The sequence below is a fragment of the Monodon monoceros genome, unplaced genomic scaffold (assembly GCF_005190385.1).
Source record: "Monodon monoceros isolate NGI ecotype Baffin Bay Population unplaced genomic scaffold, NGI_Narwhal_1 Super_Scaffold_11, whole genome shotgun sequence".
In the NCBI taxonomy this organism is placed as follows: Eukaryota; Metazoa; Chordata; class Mammalia; order Artiodactyla; family Monodontidae; genus Monodon; species Monodon monoceros.
Genome location: NW_021703767.1, coordinates 120,844,193 through 120,858,650, shown reverse-complemented (window position 1 = coordinate 120,858,650; position 14,458 = coordinate 120,844,193). Strand labels below are relative to the sequence as shown.

General features: G+C 40.3%; 1 protein-coding gene across 1 annotated transcript in view; it reads left to right on the top strand.

Annotated features, from left to right (window-relative positions):
• ATP1B3 (ATPase Na+/K+ transporting subunit beta 3) overlaps nt 1-10,451 on the top strand; it is a 41,680-nt gene extending 31,229 nt beyond the window's left edge. The window contains exons 5-7 of the mRNA XM_029215208.1: nt 1,180-1,230; nt 7,452-7,538; nt 9,774-10,451. Coding sequence (XP_029071041.1) covers nt 1,180-1,230; nt 7,452-7,538; nt 9,774-9,944 — 309 coding nt within the window. The 3' untranslated portion in view covers nt 9,945-10,451. The remainder of the gene's footprint in view (nt 1-1,179; nt 1,231-7,451; nt 7,539-9,773) is intronic.
• Nucleotides 10,452-14,458: the final 4,007 nt, after the last annotated feature.

Here is a 14,458-nt window from a genome sequence, read left to right as displayed (position 1 = left end):
ACCCCCCCCCCCCCGATAGGGAGGGCCAACTGTAACGTGAAGCCAGGTGATCTAGCTTGTAAGATGAAGTAGATCCATTCCCTCCAACAGGGATGCCTTTTGTAATCCCTGCCTCCTAGGAGTATCTTCACAACACCTAGACTGATGGAAAATCTGTTCCCAATATAAAGCCAAGAGAAGAAATGCCAGTTCCTTCTGCCACAGGACCAACCTTCTGAGTTTGTTTTCTTTGTCAACATGTCCTCTGAATGATGAGGATGTGAGATTATACTTGCCGATAGGGCAGAACTTCACAGGCATGCCAGGAAGGCATCATCAGGCACACAGGGATCGGCAGTGACATGTTGCATAAGGGTGTAGCAGGGCATTTAACCCCAGTATAGTTTGTTCCAAAATCATTGCAAGGGCACGGATGGTTACTGCTCTTGAAATTATTATTTCGGTTGCAACAATACCTGTCTTTCGGGAGGAGTACTTACATTTTACAGGCATTCACATTAAAATGTATATAAATTATAAAATTATAAATTAAAATGCATACAATTCAAAAGGCCAAAAAATCCTCTCGCAAAATATATGGATAAATATCTGTTATCACTCATACAGAGTTATTTATATCAACGACATAAATGAAAGCCTCATTACATAGAACTGAGTGGTGCTGTGAGAGTCCTCAAAATGGGATTCATTAAGTGTATGTGTTTTGTAGAACAGATAGATGTGAAATACAACAGGGCTCTGTGGAAGCCTTATGCAAACATGGTAGGGTTGTGACCTAATATATTTTCATGAAGAACAGTTATTATATTACGCCTTTGCCATTCTTATTTGCATTAATGATGTGTTCGTATAAATAACGAAATGTAAAGGTTTCTATTTATTTCTTGTTTTAGGGTAGCAAAGTGCAATGCTGTGTTTTGGTCAATTCGTTGATAACTGATTTATTTTCGAAATTGCCCCAGTACTATAATAAGATAGATAATTGGTAAGATTATTATATTGAAAAGTCTGTTCTAATCCTCTAAAATAAAATTAAAGTAAAAGGCAGAGGTAACAGGGTTTTAATGCAGTGTTAGTGTTCATCTCAACCCTCCCACCCCTGCGTCCCCAGCAATGAAGGAAGAGGTTCTGTTGTATACCGTTGTGATGTTTCAGTTAATCAATGTTTCTTTACCTTAGATAATTGGATTAAAGCCTCAAGGAGAACCAAGGATAGAATGTATTTTGAAGGTTAGTATTCAGAAAATAACCCAACTTCTGTTAAAACCTTAGTGTATCTTAAAAATACTTTAAAAGTCTAATGAATTTAGTCATTTTTTTCTTCCCTGTCCCATTTTTAAAGTCCATTGTAGTGCCATTCTTAGAAGAATGAAACTCCACCAACCTTTGAGGGTAGCCCTTCTCTGTTTGCTAATGATAATTCAAAAAGACTTATTTTCCATGTGCATTTGATTTCACATACTTTGCCTTTATATTTACATATACCATATTTCACTGATTTTAAGATTCATTTCTTTTTTCTAGCTTGATAACACCAAAATTGGGGTTGGCCTTATAACTGATAGTGACTTGATAGTGTATAAGATTTTTTCTTTCTTAATAGTACATAAATTGGTGTACATCAGTGGCATCTGAGATTTAATGAAAAACATGGTACATTTTCCTTAAGGAGGCATTATTTTGCTCTCTCATCCCTACTTTATTTTTTCCAGAGCACTGTGCTGTTTTCCTTTCATAATTTCTTTTGTTTTCTCTCCATGCTGCAAAGTTCAACTAAGACAAATATGTAAATGATGGGTAAGAGTTCTCAGGAGAAACTGTTCTAAATTTAATTTTATCATTGTGTAAAATATTAGCATTCCAGCTCCAGTTAATATGTCAGAAGTGTCTTACTTGAAATGTTACATTGAAATCACTTCTAAAGTAGTTTGCCAAAGAAAACTGTAATCCCTTTTAACGATGAATGGATTTCTTATTTGGGCAGAAACTTCTTGCTGGGTGGTTCTCAAATCTGATCATGCATCAGAATCACTTGGAGGGTTTCTTAGGTCCCAGTTCTGCAGTTTCTGACTCAGTAGGTCTGGGGTGAGGCTGCAAAATTTGCATTTTTAACTAAAGTTTCCAGGTGATGGTGATGCTGCTGGTCTGGGACCCACACTCTGAGAACTCCTGCTTTAGAATATCCTTATTGATTTATTTTGAGTATTTATTCACGATTTAGAATAGAATGAAAAGCTGGGAAGTTTGTGGTTTTCTCATCTGGGTTGAAGTATGCATGTGTGACCATAGGCAGCTCACTTTATCTCCTTATGCCATAGTCAGCTCAGCAGGAAACTTGGATTAAAAAATCAGAATCTCACTTAAAACCAGATGCTGCATCTAAGCTGAGTTTTTCTTGGTATACAAATCCTTCTAAAAATCTAGTGAGCTTCTACTGTCATCTCAAAACAGGAGAAAACGTTACACCTACAAGACAGATTTAAGAAATGTATTGTGTAACTCTGTGATCCCCCTTGCTTGCAATTCTTTCCAGTAGAAGGTTCCCGAGGCTGGCTGTGAGCCTTCAGCCAGGTGGAAGTGCTGATTTTATGAGCGTCCTGTGTGCAGGAACTTTTGCCTCTGCACGTGAGCAGACAATGTAGATATACTTGGAACAGTGGGTCTGTGGAGCCAACACCATCAAGAAAGGAAAACACACACACACACACACACACACACACAGTCAGAAGGACAAAAGCCTTCCACTCCCTTCCTAAGGTTTCACTTCTGTAAGCCTTTGGCCAGTATAAACTCCTCCGTGTTAACTCTTCACTTAGGATTATAAATGGATTTTTCTCCTTGTTATCTGTTATGTATCTTTTGCTTCTAGAACAGTTGGGGGAACTATTCTAGAATAGTTGGGGGAACTTCTAGAATAGTTGGAGGAACATCTGGTCTAATGACTCAGATTTCAATTTGCTGTCCCTTTTGCTTTGAAGAGTTGTGTGGAAAGTACATATAATAATCAAAATAATAGATGGGGTTTTTGTTTTGTTTATTTAGTTGTGGAATACTTTTGTTTTTAGAAAAAACACGAAATTGGAGGAAATCTTTGTAAAACTGCATTTTACTCGTAGGCTAGTCACAAAGGAGTAATCAGGTGGAATCCATAAATTTTCGAGGTGTGGCTCTGTGAACAGATGGCAACATTTACTGCATATCACCATGTTGCTGTTTTCCATTAGATTTGTCTATAATCAAGTGTTCTTAGTGTAAATTCTTTAGTTGACTTACTTTTTATATAATACATTTGTCTTTTATTTTGTCTTGTATTCTTAACTTTGATCTGCTTTTATTTATTTATAAGGATTTTTTTGGTCTTGTTTTTGTTTTTTTATTTATTTATTTGGTTGGGCCTGGTCTTACTTGCAGCAGGTGGGCTCCTTAGTTGCAGCTTGCCAGACCCTTAGTTGCAGCACGTGGGCTCCTTAGTTGTGACATGCAAACTCAGTTGAGGCACGCATGTGGGATCTAGTTCCCTGACTAGGAATCAAACCCCTGCGCCCTGCATCGGGAGCGCGGAGTCTTATCCACTGTGCCACTGGGGCAGTCCTTTAATTGCTTTCATACAAGTTAAGAGTCCTGGAAACACTAAAGCATTGATGACAGAACATGCTTTTAGAGGTGGCCTTTAATTTTAAAGGATGGTTCCTGCAAAAGATGTAATATTCATATTTATGTCATTGGTGTTTTCTTAAATTTTCTTACAAAAGTGAATCGTGTTCATTTAAGAAAATTTAGAAAAATGCAGAAGGAAAACATTTGGTAAATGCTACCCAGAGTTAATCACTGCTTAGAACATTTGGTGTGTGTTCTTCAAGTTATTTACAGGTGATGACTCTACAGTAGAACCAAAATACATTAGTTTTAAACCTTTATTTTGTTTTCAGTGGAACTTAGTGACTGCTAATAGACTCTTGGACTTAGTTGCTCATGGTTTCCAATATGATGCCATTCGTATACTTAGAGAACCATGACATGTAGCTTCACCATAAAGTACCTCATCATTGTTCAGATGTGCATTTTATTATTTCACAATTTCTAAATGTTAATTTTAAGTAAAAGTCTGCCAACGTGATGGCTTAGGCACAAACCCGTAGAACAATTAATTGAGCATGTGACCATAACGCTGAGCCTCAGTTCCCCTCTCTATAACTGATCCTACACACTTAAGGGTCTTAGGCCTAAATGAGGTAAGTATAAACTGAGTGTGGTATGTGACTGAAAATGCACACTGAAGTGCTCAGTAAACTGTAACCCAGGACTTCCCTGGTGGCACAGTGGTTAAGAATCCACCTGCCAGCGCCGGGGACATGGGTTCAATCCCTGATCCGGGAAGATCCCACATGCCGCGGAGCAGCTAAGCCCGTGCGCCACAGCTACTGAAGCCCGCGCGTACGTGCCGCAACTACTGAGCCCGAGTGCTGTCCGAGCTCTGCAACAAGAGAAGCCACTGCAATGACAAGCCCACGCAACGCAACGAAGAGTAGCCCCGGCTCGCCACAGCTAGAGAAAGCCCGCGAACAGCAACAGACCCAACACAGCCAAAAATAAATAAATAAATAAATTAATTAAAGAAAACCTTTTACATTTTGGGGAACATCTCTGTGTTTCTATGAATTATTAAGGAAAAATAGGTTAAAAGTAATTAATGGGGCTTCCCTGGTGGCGCAGTGGTTGGGAGTCCGCCTGCCGATGCCGGGGACGTGGGTTCGTGCCCCACTCCAGGAGGATCCCACGTGCCGCAGAGCGGCTGGGCCCGTGAGCCGTGGCCGCTGGGCCTGTGCGTCCGGAGCCTGTGCTCCTCAGTGGGAGAGGCCATGGCAGTGACAGGCCCGCGTACCGCAAAAAAAAAAAAAAAAAAAAAAAAGAAAAGTAATTAATGTACAAAAGTACTTAAAGTGACTATTTTTTTCTCCTATATAAAATGTTACTTTGGACTTTTTTGAGCATGTATTCTGGTTTTTTTCAATTTGTTTTTCATTTTTATTGGAGTATAGTTGATTTACAATGTTGTGTTAGTGTCAGGTGTACAGCAAAGTGAATCAGTTATACATACACATATATCCACTCCTTTTTAGATTTTTTTAGACTTTTTTTAAATTAAGGAGTACAAACGTAGGGTGGTGTTTGAATAGTGAATGAAAAATGGCTTCTACAGTTTCCCTTAGCCTTGTTATTGCCTGTTCTTTTTTTTTTTTTTATAAATTTATTTTTGGCTACATTGGGTCTTCGTTCGAGCGGGCGCTGCTCTTCCTTGCGGTGCACGGGCTTCTCATTGCGGCAGCTTCTCTTGTTGTGGAGCACAGGCTCTAGGCGTGCCGTACTTGTGGCACGTGGGCTTAGTTGCTCCACGACATGTGGGATCTTCCCTGACCAGGGCTCGAACCCATGTCCCCTGCGTTGGCAGGCGGATTCTTAACCACTGTGCCACCATGGAAGCCCCTCTCCTGTTCTTTTACGTATTGTTGATCTGGATCGTTAGAACTTGCCCTTTTTGTGGGTTGTCATCGCTTTATGCTTTGCTGTCTTGCCTGTGTCGCTTGTCCATGTGTTTCTCTCACCCCATGCACATCTGCTGCTTCGTGGTGGTTAAGGGAAGTAAGCAGAGTACCGCTTCCCTTAGAGAAGATTCTTAGTTTTGCTATAGTGTTTCGTGTATGCTTTCAAAAGTAGAAATTTGTTTATTCAAATCTAGAATGCAAACATTTAGTAACGTTTTATTTTAATTAGTGCCTTGTGAAGTTGCCACTGATTTTAATCATTGTTGTCTGTCATCTACTCAGTATGTGTAAAAGTTACAGTCTTTAATATTGGGTCTACTCAGAATGTGTTACATGAGAATTTTCATAAATTGCTTATTTTTCAAGAAGAATACTAGATTTGTATCATTATCTTGTATATCAGTTTTTTTTTGAGGTATGGTTGATTTATAATATTACATAAGTTTCACGTGTGCAACACAGTGATTCACAATTGTTAAATATTATACTTCATGTATAGTTTTTATAAAATATTGGCTATATTCCCTGTGCTGTATAGTTTATCCTTGTAGCTTTTTTATTTTTTTTATAAATTTATTTTATTTTATTTATTTATTGTTTTTGGCTACGTTGGGTCTTCGTTGCTGCGTGCGGGCTTTCTCTGGTTGCGGTGAGTGGGGGCTACTCTTTGTTGCGGTGAGTGGGTTTCTCATTGCGGTAGCTTCTCTTGTTGCGGAGCACAGGCTGTAGGCGCGTGGGCTTCAGTAGTTGTGGCACGCGGGCTTCAGTAGTTGTGGCACGCGGGCTCAGTAGTTGTGGCTTGCGGGCTCTAGAGCGCAGGCTCCGTAGTTGTGGCGCACGGACTTAGTTGTTCGCGGCATGTGGGATCTTCCCGGACCAGGGCTCAAACCCGTGTCCCCTGCATTGACAGGCGGATTCCCAACCACTGTGCCACCAGGGAAGCCCAGCTTATTTATCTTATACATGGTAGTTTGTAACTCTTAATCCCCTACCCCTATATTGCCCCTCTCCCCTTCCCTCTCCCCAAAGGTAACTACTAATTTGTTTTCTATATCTGAGAGTCTGTTTCTTTTTTGTTGGATCAGTTTTTTGTTTCCTTGTTGGTTTGTTTAAATTTATTTTTTGGCTGTGCCTAGTGGCATCCCAGATCTTAGTTCCCCGACCAGGGATGGAATCCGTGCCCCCTGCAGTGGAAGTGCAGAGGCTTAACCACTGGACCGCCAGGGAAGTTCCTGTATCAGCTTTTTTAATACGTGGAATATAATTGCAGTAGACATATAATACTTCTAACTGATTTACATGTGCCCGTAAAAATTATTCAAGGGAAATGTGGTATTTAAATTAGTTAAGAAGGGTGTTCCTTGGAGTACTTTAAATTTTCCCCAGCAGTGTGCCAGCTGCATCATAGTGTCCACCTCTGGTTACAGTTATCATGGTGGTTAATCATGTGACACTTCCGGACCTGCCGCCTCCCAGGCCTGAGTGGTACCTTCTAGGTGTGGCAGCTATTGCTTTCCAGTCTGGAAGCACAATAGTTTATTCATTTTAGGGTTCATTGGTCCCAGACCTACTTGTGCATTCCTGCTGTCAGTGGCTGGAGAACTGGCATTTGGTAGTTGGAAGGCAGATAAGATTTTACAGACATTGCATGAGTAGATCTGGCTGTAAGTTAAAGGGACTGTCATGGAAAAGTATATAAGATATATTAGGAAATCAGGATAGTTTGTGTCAAACGGTTTAAATCAACATGAGTAAGTCTCTTTTCAAAAATACACTTGTAGTGAATGCAGTTGGAGCAACATTGTAGTTTCTTCATACTGTCCATAATTGATACTGCTTTAATAAAAATACATTTTTCAAAGCTATTTTTTGTGACCTAAAAAGGGTTTGTTTTGTTTTCAACTTTAGGGTGAAAACACAGCATTGCTATCAACTTATCCTTCCAATGGAATGATAGATTTAAAATATTTTCCATATTATGGGAAAAAACTGCATGTAAGTATTTAGAAGTTCTTAAGTGGTAGTGACTCTTAAGACTCTTAAGTGGTAGTCTGTATTAAAATGCCAGTTGTCTGGATTAGGTAGACGTATGCCCCATGTAACGTGTGCATCATCTATTCTGGTTTTTAAATACAAATGGTGATGGCAAATGGAGACTCCAGATCTTAACTACAAACACAAAACCGAAGCAGCTAAGTTAAAGGATGATTATTTTCAAAATACAGTTTCCTCTTTCATTTCTTAGGGTGTGCTTATTTAAAGAATATAGAGAAGTAGTAAAGAAGTCATTATCCAGAGATAACTATTATTGTAGCGTAATTTCTTCCATAGTTTTTCTTTAAGTATGTGTCTATAAATAGCATTTTGTATGTATACTAGTAAACTTTTTATTTTGAAATGATTTTAAACATAAAGTGGCTAGAATAGTACAAAGGGTTCCTATAGACCCTTCACACAGATCTCCCGTTTGTCTTATTAGTCTCCATATATATATATATATACACACATATATGTATGTATATATACGTATATAAAATATATATATATAATTTTTCCCCCTGAACCATCATTGGCACTCAGTGATAAACATGGTGCCTCTTTACACTAAATGCTCTTTACATTAAATTTCCTAAAAATAAGGACATTATCATATATAACCATTAGCATTGATACTGTACTATAATCTACAGATCTTGTTGAAATGTCACCAGTTGTTCCACTAATGTCCTTTATTGCAAAAAAAAAAAAAAAAAAGTTTTTTCCTGGTCTAGGATGTTACACTGTTAGTCACCTATAACCTGGAACAGCTCCTCCATCTGTCTGTTTCATGCCCTTGAGCTCTTCAGAAATGAGTACAGGCCTTTTTTGGCTTACTTTGTTGGTTTATGTTCCTCAGTTTGAGTTTATCTGATGTTTTTCATGATTAAATGTAGGTTGTACATTTTCGGCAGGAATGCCTCAGAAGAAATGTTATGTCCTTTTCAGAATAGCATATCAGGAGGGATGTGGTGTTGAGTCCCGTTAATGGTGATGTTAACCTTGTTAAGGTGGTGTCAGCCAGGTTTCCCTAATGTAAAGTTATACTTTTTTTTTTTCTTTGTAATAAGTATCATGTGGGGAGAATACTTGGAGAATTTATAAAATTATTTCTCGTATAACTTTAGCATTTGTCAATTCTTTCTACAATCAGTTACTAATAGAATTGTTCTCAAATGCTTTTTCTAATTTCATCTTTTCTTTTTCCATTTACTAGTTGGCATTCCACTCTAAGGAAGAGCTTTTCCTTCTCCACTGTTTATTTATTTATATCAGTATATTCTTACGGATTCTTATTTAATTCAGGGGTTATATGTTATAATCATTTATTTTGGTGCTAATGTTGTCCCAGATTTGGCTGGTGGGAGACCTTCAGGCTGGCTCTGGCTCCTGTGTCCTTTAGACATGTTCCCTTGATTCCTATAGCACTTCCTTACTTTCTGGCACCACAAGATGTTCCAGGTTCTTCTTGTACTTTCCTGCCTCAGCCCTGGAATCAGCCCCTAGTTCCTTTTAGTGAAGAATTGTATTTAGAAACCACAGTGATGGCAAAACAATTTTGAGTATATTTTTATACCAAGTCACACAGCAACCATAAGTAAGGATGTTAGAAACCTAAGTAACATAATCAGTGAGGTAGATCTTCTGCATGTTTATCAAACATACTAATATATAGATAGATACAATACATATCCTTCTCAGACACCCAGAACAGTCACAAAACTTTATCATAAAAAATGCATGCTCAAGTTTTATAAAATAGAAATATATTACAACAATACTTTCTGATCACAATGCAGGAAAACTAGAAATTATTGAAATAAAAGGGCCCTTCCAAAAGAGGGAGGAGGTGGGAACTCTCTAATCAACTCTTGGGGAAAGGGGGAAACTCAAACCAAGATTATAGAATATCTAAAAAACAATGAAGCACAACATAATCACAACCTATGGAATACATTTAAAGCAGTGCTTAGAGGAAAATTCATAGTCACAAACACTTTTATCAATAAAAATTAAAGTGAAAATAAATGAATATCCAGCTAAGGGGGAAAAAAAGGTAGAGGATTAAAAAAATAATAGATCTAATTATTAAATTAAAATCTTGTTTTTTTAATTTTACAGAATAAACAAACCCCTGATAAAGTGTAAAGTTATTGCAGAATTTGAATTAATGTATTTTCCTTTATTTGCCAGGGGAGCTATCTACAGCCATTAGTTGCCGTCCAGCTCATCTTTGGTAATAGAAATGACATAAACGAAGTCACAGTTGAGTGCAAGATTGATGGATCACCCAACCTAAAAAACCAGGATGATCGTGACAAGTTTTTAGGACGCGTTGTATTCAAAATCACCATGCGTCCATAGTAGGAGTTAAGATATCTCCACAGAGTAAACGTTGTGTTGTCTGTCTTCATTTGGTATCAGCTGGACCTGCCATTCCAGAATTATGAGACCGCCTTGGAGAAAGGTGGAGTGGTGCATCATACACTGGGGTAGCATCACAATGTGCTTCCAGACCATAGTGTTCGGTGTCCTTCAAAGTAACTGCCTGTTGCCTCTGCTGCCTTTTGAACGATGTACAGTCACCAGATAGGGACTGTGAACAGCTGATTCTGAACATGTAGGATGGGGGTTTGTCCAGTTTTTATGTGGTTTAATTGCCAAGTGTCTAAAGCTTAATGTGCTGTGCTATGTAAATATTTTATAGATTTAACACTGGTTAACTGTCATATTTTGATGCCAGCAAAGTTTTAGGGGATAAAATGGTACCTGACCAACGTCAAATGACTTTATAGCTGCAAGAAATGCAGTGTGTGGAGAAGTTCTGTATGTGAGCAGGAAAAAGGAAAATAAAAGTGGATTTGAAAGGTTGTCTTGGATGTTTTGTAAAATTATTTTTTACATGCTGAATTAGTCTGTGGATCTTTCTGACTAGGAGCACAACCTTTTTGTTGTAAAACATGTAAAAACAAACAAAAAAAGTGATGGGATTATTTTCAGTGCTGGAACTAAATCTTTTAAAGTATTAAGATTAAAGTATTTTAGACCATAGATAAAAACTGCATTTTTAGGTTAGCCAGTAAGAATATGTGCACCTAAATTTTTATGGAATTAAATTCATAAGATTTAAATTGTATAATAGTTTGTGAAATCTTACTACTGCTTTTATTTAGCAGACTGTGGACTCTACAAATTGTGAAATGTAAAAACTTGGAACTTATTCAGAGCTTCCAACCAAACAGTTTTATTTCAGCATTGTCTGATTAGAGTCATGAAATATTTCCTCCTTCAGTCTGAGGTGTTTGGTATGATTCTTTGTCATAATGTGAGCTACTTTCTCCTCTATTGAGAAAGGTGTGCTTCCCACATGATCTGTGGTTTTTTTAAAGCCCATTTTTAAAAATTTTACTTTTCTCCTTAAAAAAAGGCAGGGCTAATATTCTTGAGGTTTTCTCCGTGTTGGTGCAAGCCAGGACGAGTGGGACCCAACCCAGCTGGCTCAGGAATGGCTGTCTGGAGGAAACATGAGTGCTCTGGGTGGCCTTGACTGGCCAGATGGGCCTTGGTGGCCCAGGAGCAGCCTGAACGCTTGGGTAGTTGTCACTCAGCGCCATTGGAAGGTTTGCTCTGTCACTAAGATCTTAGTGATAACAGATTTTCATTGTAGAAGCCTCCTTTGCAACTGAAGAAAATGATTCTTGGGGTTGTTAATAAAGCAAACCTACCCTGTCTCTTAAGAGTATAAAACAAGGAGAAAAGATGCTGTGATGGCAGAGCAGTGTCATGGGCTGCAACCAGGACACCATTTTAGTTGGCCAAGTGTGAACAGGTCCTCAGCAGCTGTCAACTCTGGCTCATGTGAAATCCATATCATTCAATTAAGTATTCAGTTAATTTTGTATTTTTGTATCTTTTGAAGTATAGTGTGGGTGGAATTTTTGTTTTAATGAGCTTAGGTAGAAGCGAAGTAGTTCTCAGAACATGTGACAAGAATTGAGATATCCAGAATGGGTGAGTGGGTTTTGGAAAGAAAGAAAAAAGGGACATAGACATGAGTCCCATTTGTGCCTCCTTGGTTCAGAAGGTTGGTCGTGGCTTGGCCCCTGACTGCCTGTGACCTTAGCTGACCTACCCAACTCTTCCTGGCTCTCTTTTGTGTTGAAATTAGGGGAGTTTAGCAACTTTATCCCAAGCCTGCTGTGGGCCAGGTAATGAGTTGCCAGACTCTGAGGATAAAGAGATGAAGAGATGTGGTCTCTTGAAAATCTTAAAACTAGGAGGGAACAGGCTCTGAGATGATGGCAGGTAGATGTGAGGGAGGTGGGGGGGGCCTGGGTTATTCCAAAGGTCCCCCGAGACAGTCAGTATGGGAAGGGGCTGGGTCTGTATGCAAAGGGTGACTAGGAATGAAGGGAGCCCTGGACGTGCTTTGAGTCTGCATTTCTGCTACATTTCAGGTTTTCCTCAGAGCTTCACTGGGCATCTTGTTAACAGGCAGATTCTGATTCCATAGGAGAGATTCTGTACACTCAGCAGCCTCCTAAGTGATGCCTAGCCTGCTATTCACAGACCACAGTTTGAATAGCAAGGGGACAAAGGACCAAAGACCAGCAGCTTTGCATCCTCAAGCGGTTGAGTCTGGCACTAGTTTGATTACTGGATGGAGAAGATTCCACTGTCAGTTGACTTTAGCTGATACTTAAAATTCAACAGGTATGTTATATATCTAGCTCAAAGAAAATTATGTGTTAGTTTCCGTAGATCTCCAAGCTGTTTTATACTTGGAATTCTTTTATACAAATGAACTCTTATTTCACTTTGATCACTTCCATGGGTGGGAGGGAACAAATTACAGTCTAGTTCAATCCCAATTTGGACATACAGACTCAGCCTTAGACTGTATTATACTGTCTTAGTAGGGTTTTCTGTACAAGATGAACTCTCCCTACCTCGAATGTGTGTAGTTCGTCCTATAACTTAAGCCCCGTTGTCCTTTCTTAGTGGTAGCTTCCCCGCCACGTGCAGCAGTGGGGTAAGAAAGGCTGGTCTGTCCTCTTCACAAAATCCAGTAGGACTGCCTATCACTGAAGGTACAGTCTGTGAGGAGGACTTCCCAGATTCTGTGTAGAGTCTGTTGGAAGAGAGAACTTCACGTGAAATCCCCGATCATTCATTGTGGAAGGAGAGGGAGGGAAAATTGGCATTAAATCCTGATTTGCATTTGATTGTTTGGAAATCTCAGGCCAGGGTACTTACCCTTCTGAGCTGCGGTTCTCATTTTAACTGTACAATGAGGGTGTTGCCCCCCTTCAGGGCTGTGAGGATTAAATGAGAAAATATATATGCCACGCCAACATGTAGTAGATGTTTATAAATGTGAGTTTCCAAAGGCTCCCCCTCCTTTCGAGGTTGCAGGTTTTTCGGGAGTGTTTCCTTCCTGGTAACTGGAAACAGGGTAAGTACGGTGTTGCTGCTGCGTTGGCGGGTTGTTTATCACTGGGAGGGGTGTGGTAGAAAAGGAGGTGAAAGTCCTTCCTGGCTGCCTGTGGCCTTGTGCAGCAGGTTTGTATGAGGGCAGGGGTCACAGATGGGTGGATTTGAAACTCATCCACGTGGGATTTTTAATTTCCCTTGGCTTTTCTTGCTTTAATAAATTTGTCAAGTTGGAGTTTAAAGAAGGCTCAACAGGACTTGCTACATTGGTTTCAGAGTTTTTTAGCTCCATTGGTTCCCGCACAGAAGGAGCTGTGTTTTGAGCCGTGGGTCTTCGTGCGGCGCCTCCCTGAGACCGGCCTGCGACTGACTGGTACTCCAGGGAGGGAGAATCTGTTCCCAGGAGGGCTTCCTTCATACTGGAGGTCACACAGAGATCAGTGTGTCTGCTTTTTGAACAAACCAATTTCGTCACATTCCAGTGACTTGTCCTTCAAATAAGTCACTTCACAACTTTTCGGGAATGGTTTCTGGATTTGCTTTCAGGAGCATGGAACAGCCTTTAACCCTTGTCATGGATGGCAGGATTTGTCCATTGAGGATGGGCTTGCTTTTTAGGAACAGAATTCACTAGGGAGTCAAGACTGGTAAGGGCTGATATTTAAGTATGAAAACCAAAGCAGAGAATGTCTCCTAACCCTCTCTTTCCAGATTATTTGTGTGGCCTTGGGATAACTCAGAAGGGCCTTCATAAGAATAAACTGGATTTGACTGGTGACCAACCAGCTAATGACAGGCTAGCGTTAGTTCTGGATTTGCTTGAAGACAGGACCACTCTATCCACTCAAGTATGAGTCTGTCTGGAATTGGAGAGTGTGCAGGGCTGCTGGCTCAGGTGCTGAGCTCCCAGAGACCTTCTGCTGACACTCATGCGTCCAGCGCCCCTTCTGTTCTGCAGGTCAGAGCCCCAGGTCTCTAACGCCAGAGCCGAGGGAGAGTGAGGGGTGACATGAAGTGGCGGGCGTGGGTGCCATCTTGTTTTGGCATTAGCCTTGTTCCTTGTGATCTTCCCTCTGGGTGGCTGAGAAGAGCTGAGATGGCGTGGAAAGGATGGACTTCCTGCAGAATTATGTACACCCTCAGATAAGAGCTCTCTTGGGTGGGAGGGAGTTGAGATGTGTGGAGACTGTATGGCAGGGTAGGGGGCGGGCAGTGGTAACTGGAGTGAAACTAAGGGTCAGGCAGGAAGAACCAAGTGAGGCGTGGCAGGGAGAGACGCCAACAGAGATGACCGAGCATGCAGAGCGCTTGCGGGTGCCCTTCTGAGACCATTCATCCGGGTTTGGACCTACTGCTGAGGAAATCACTGTGGCAAGCAGAATTGGGGCCCCCGTGACCTCTGCCTTCTGGTGTCACACCTGTGATTATGTTGCATCCCGTGGCAA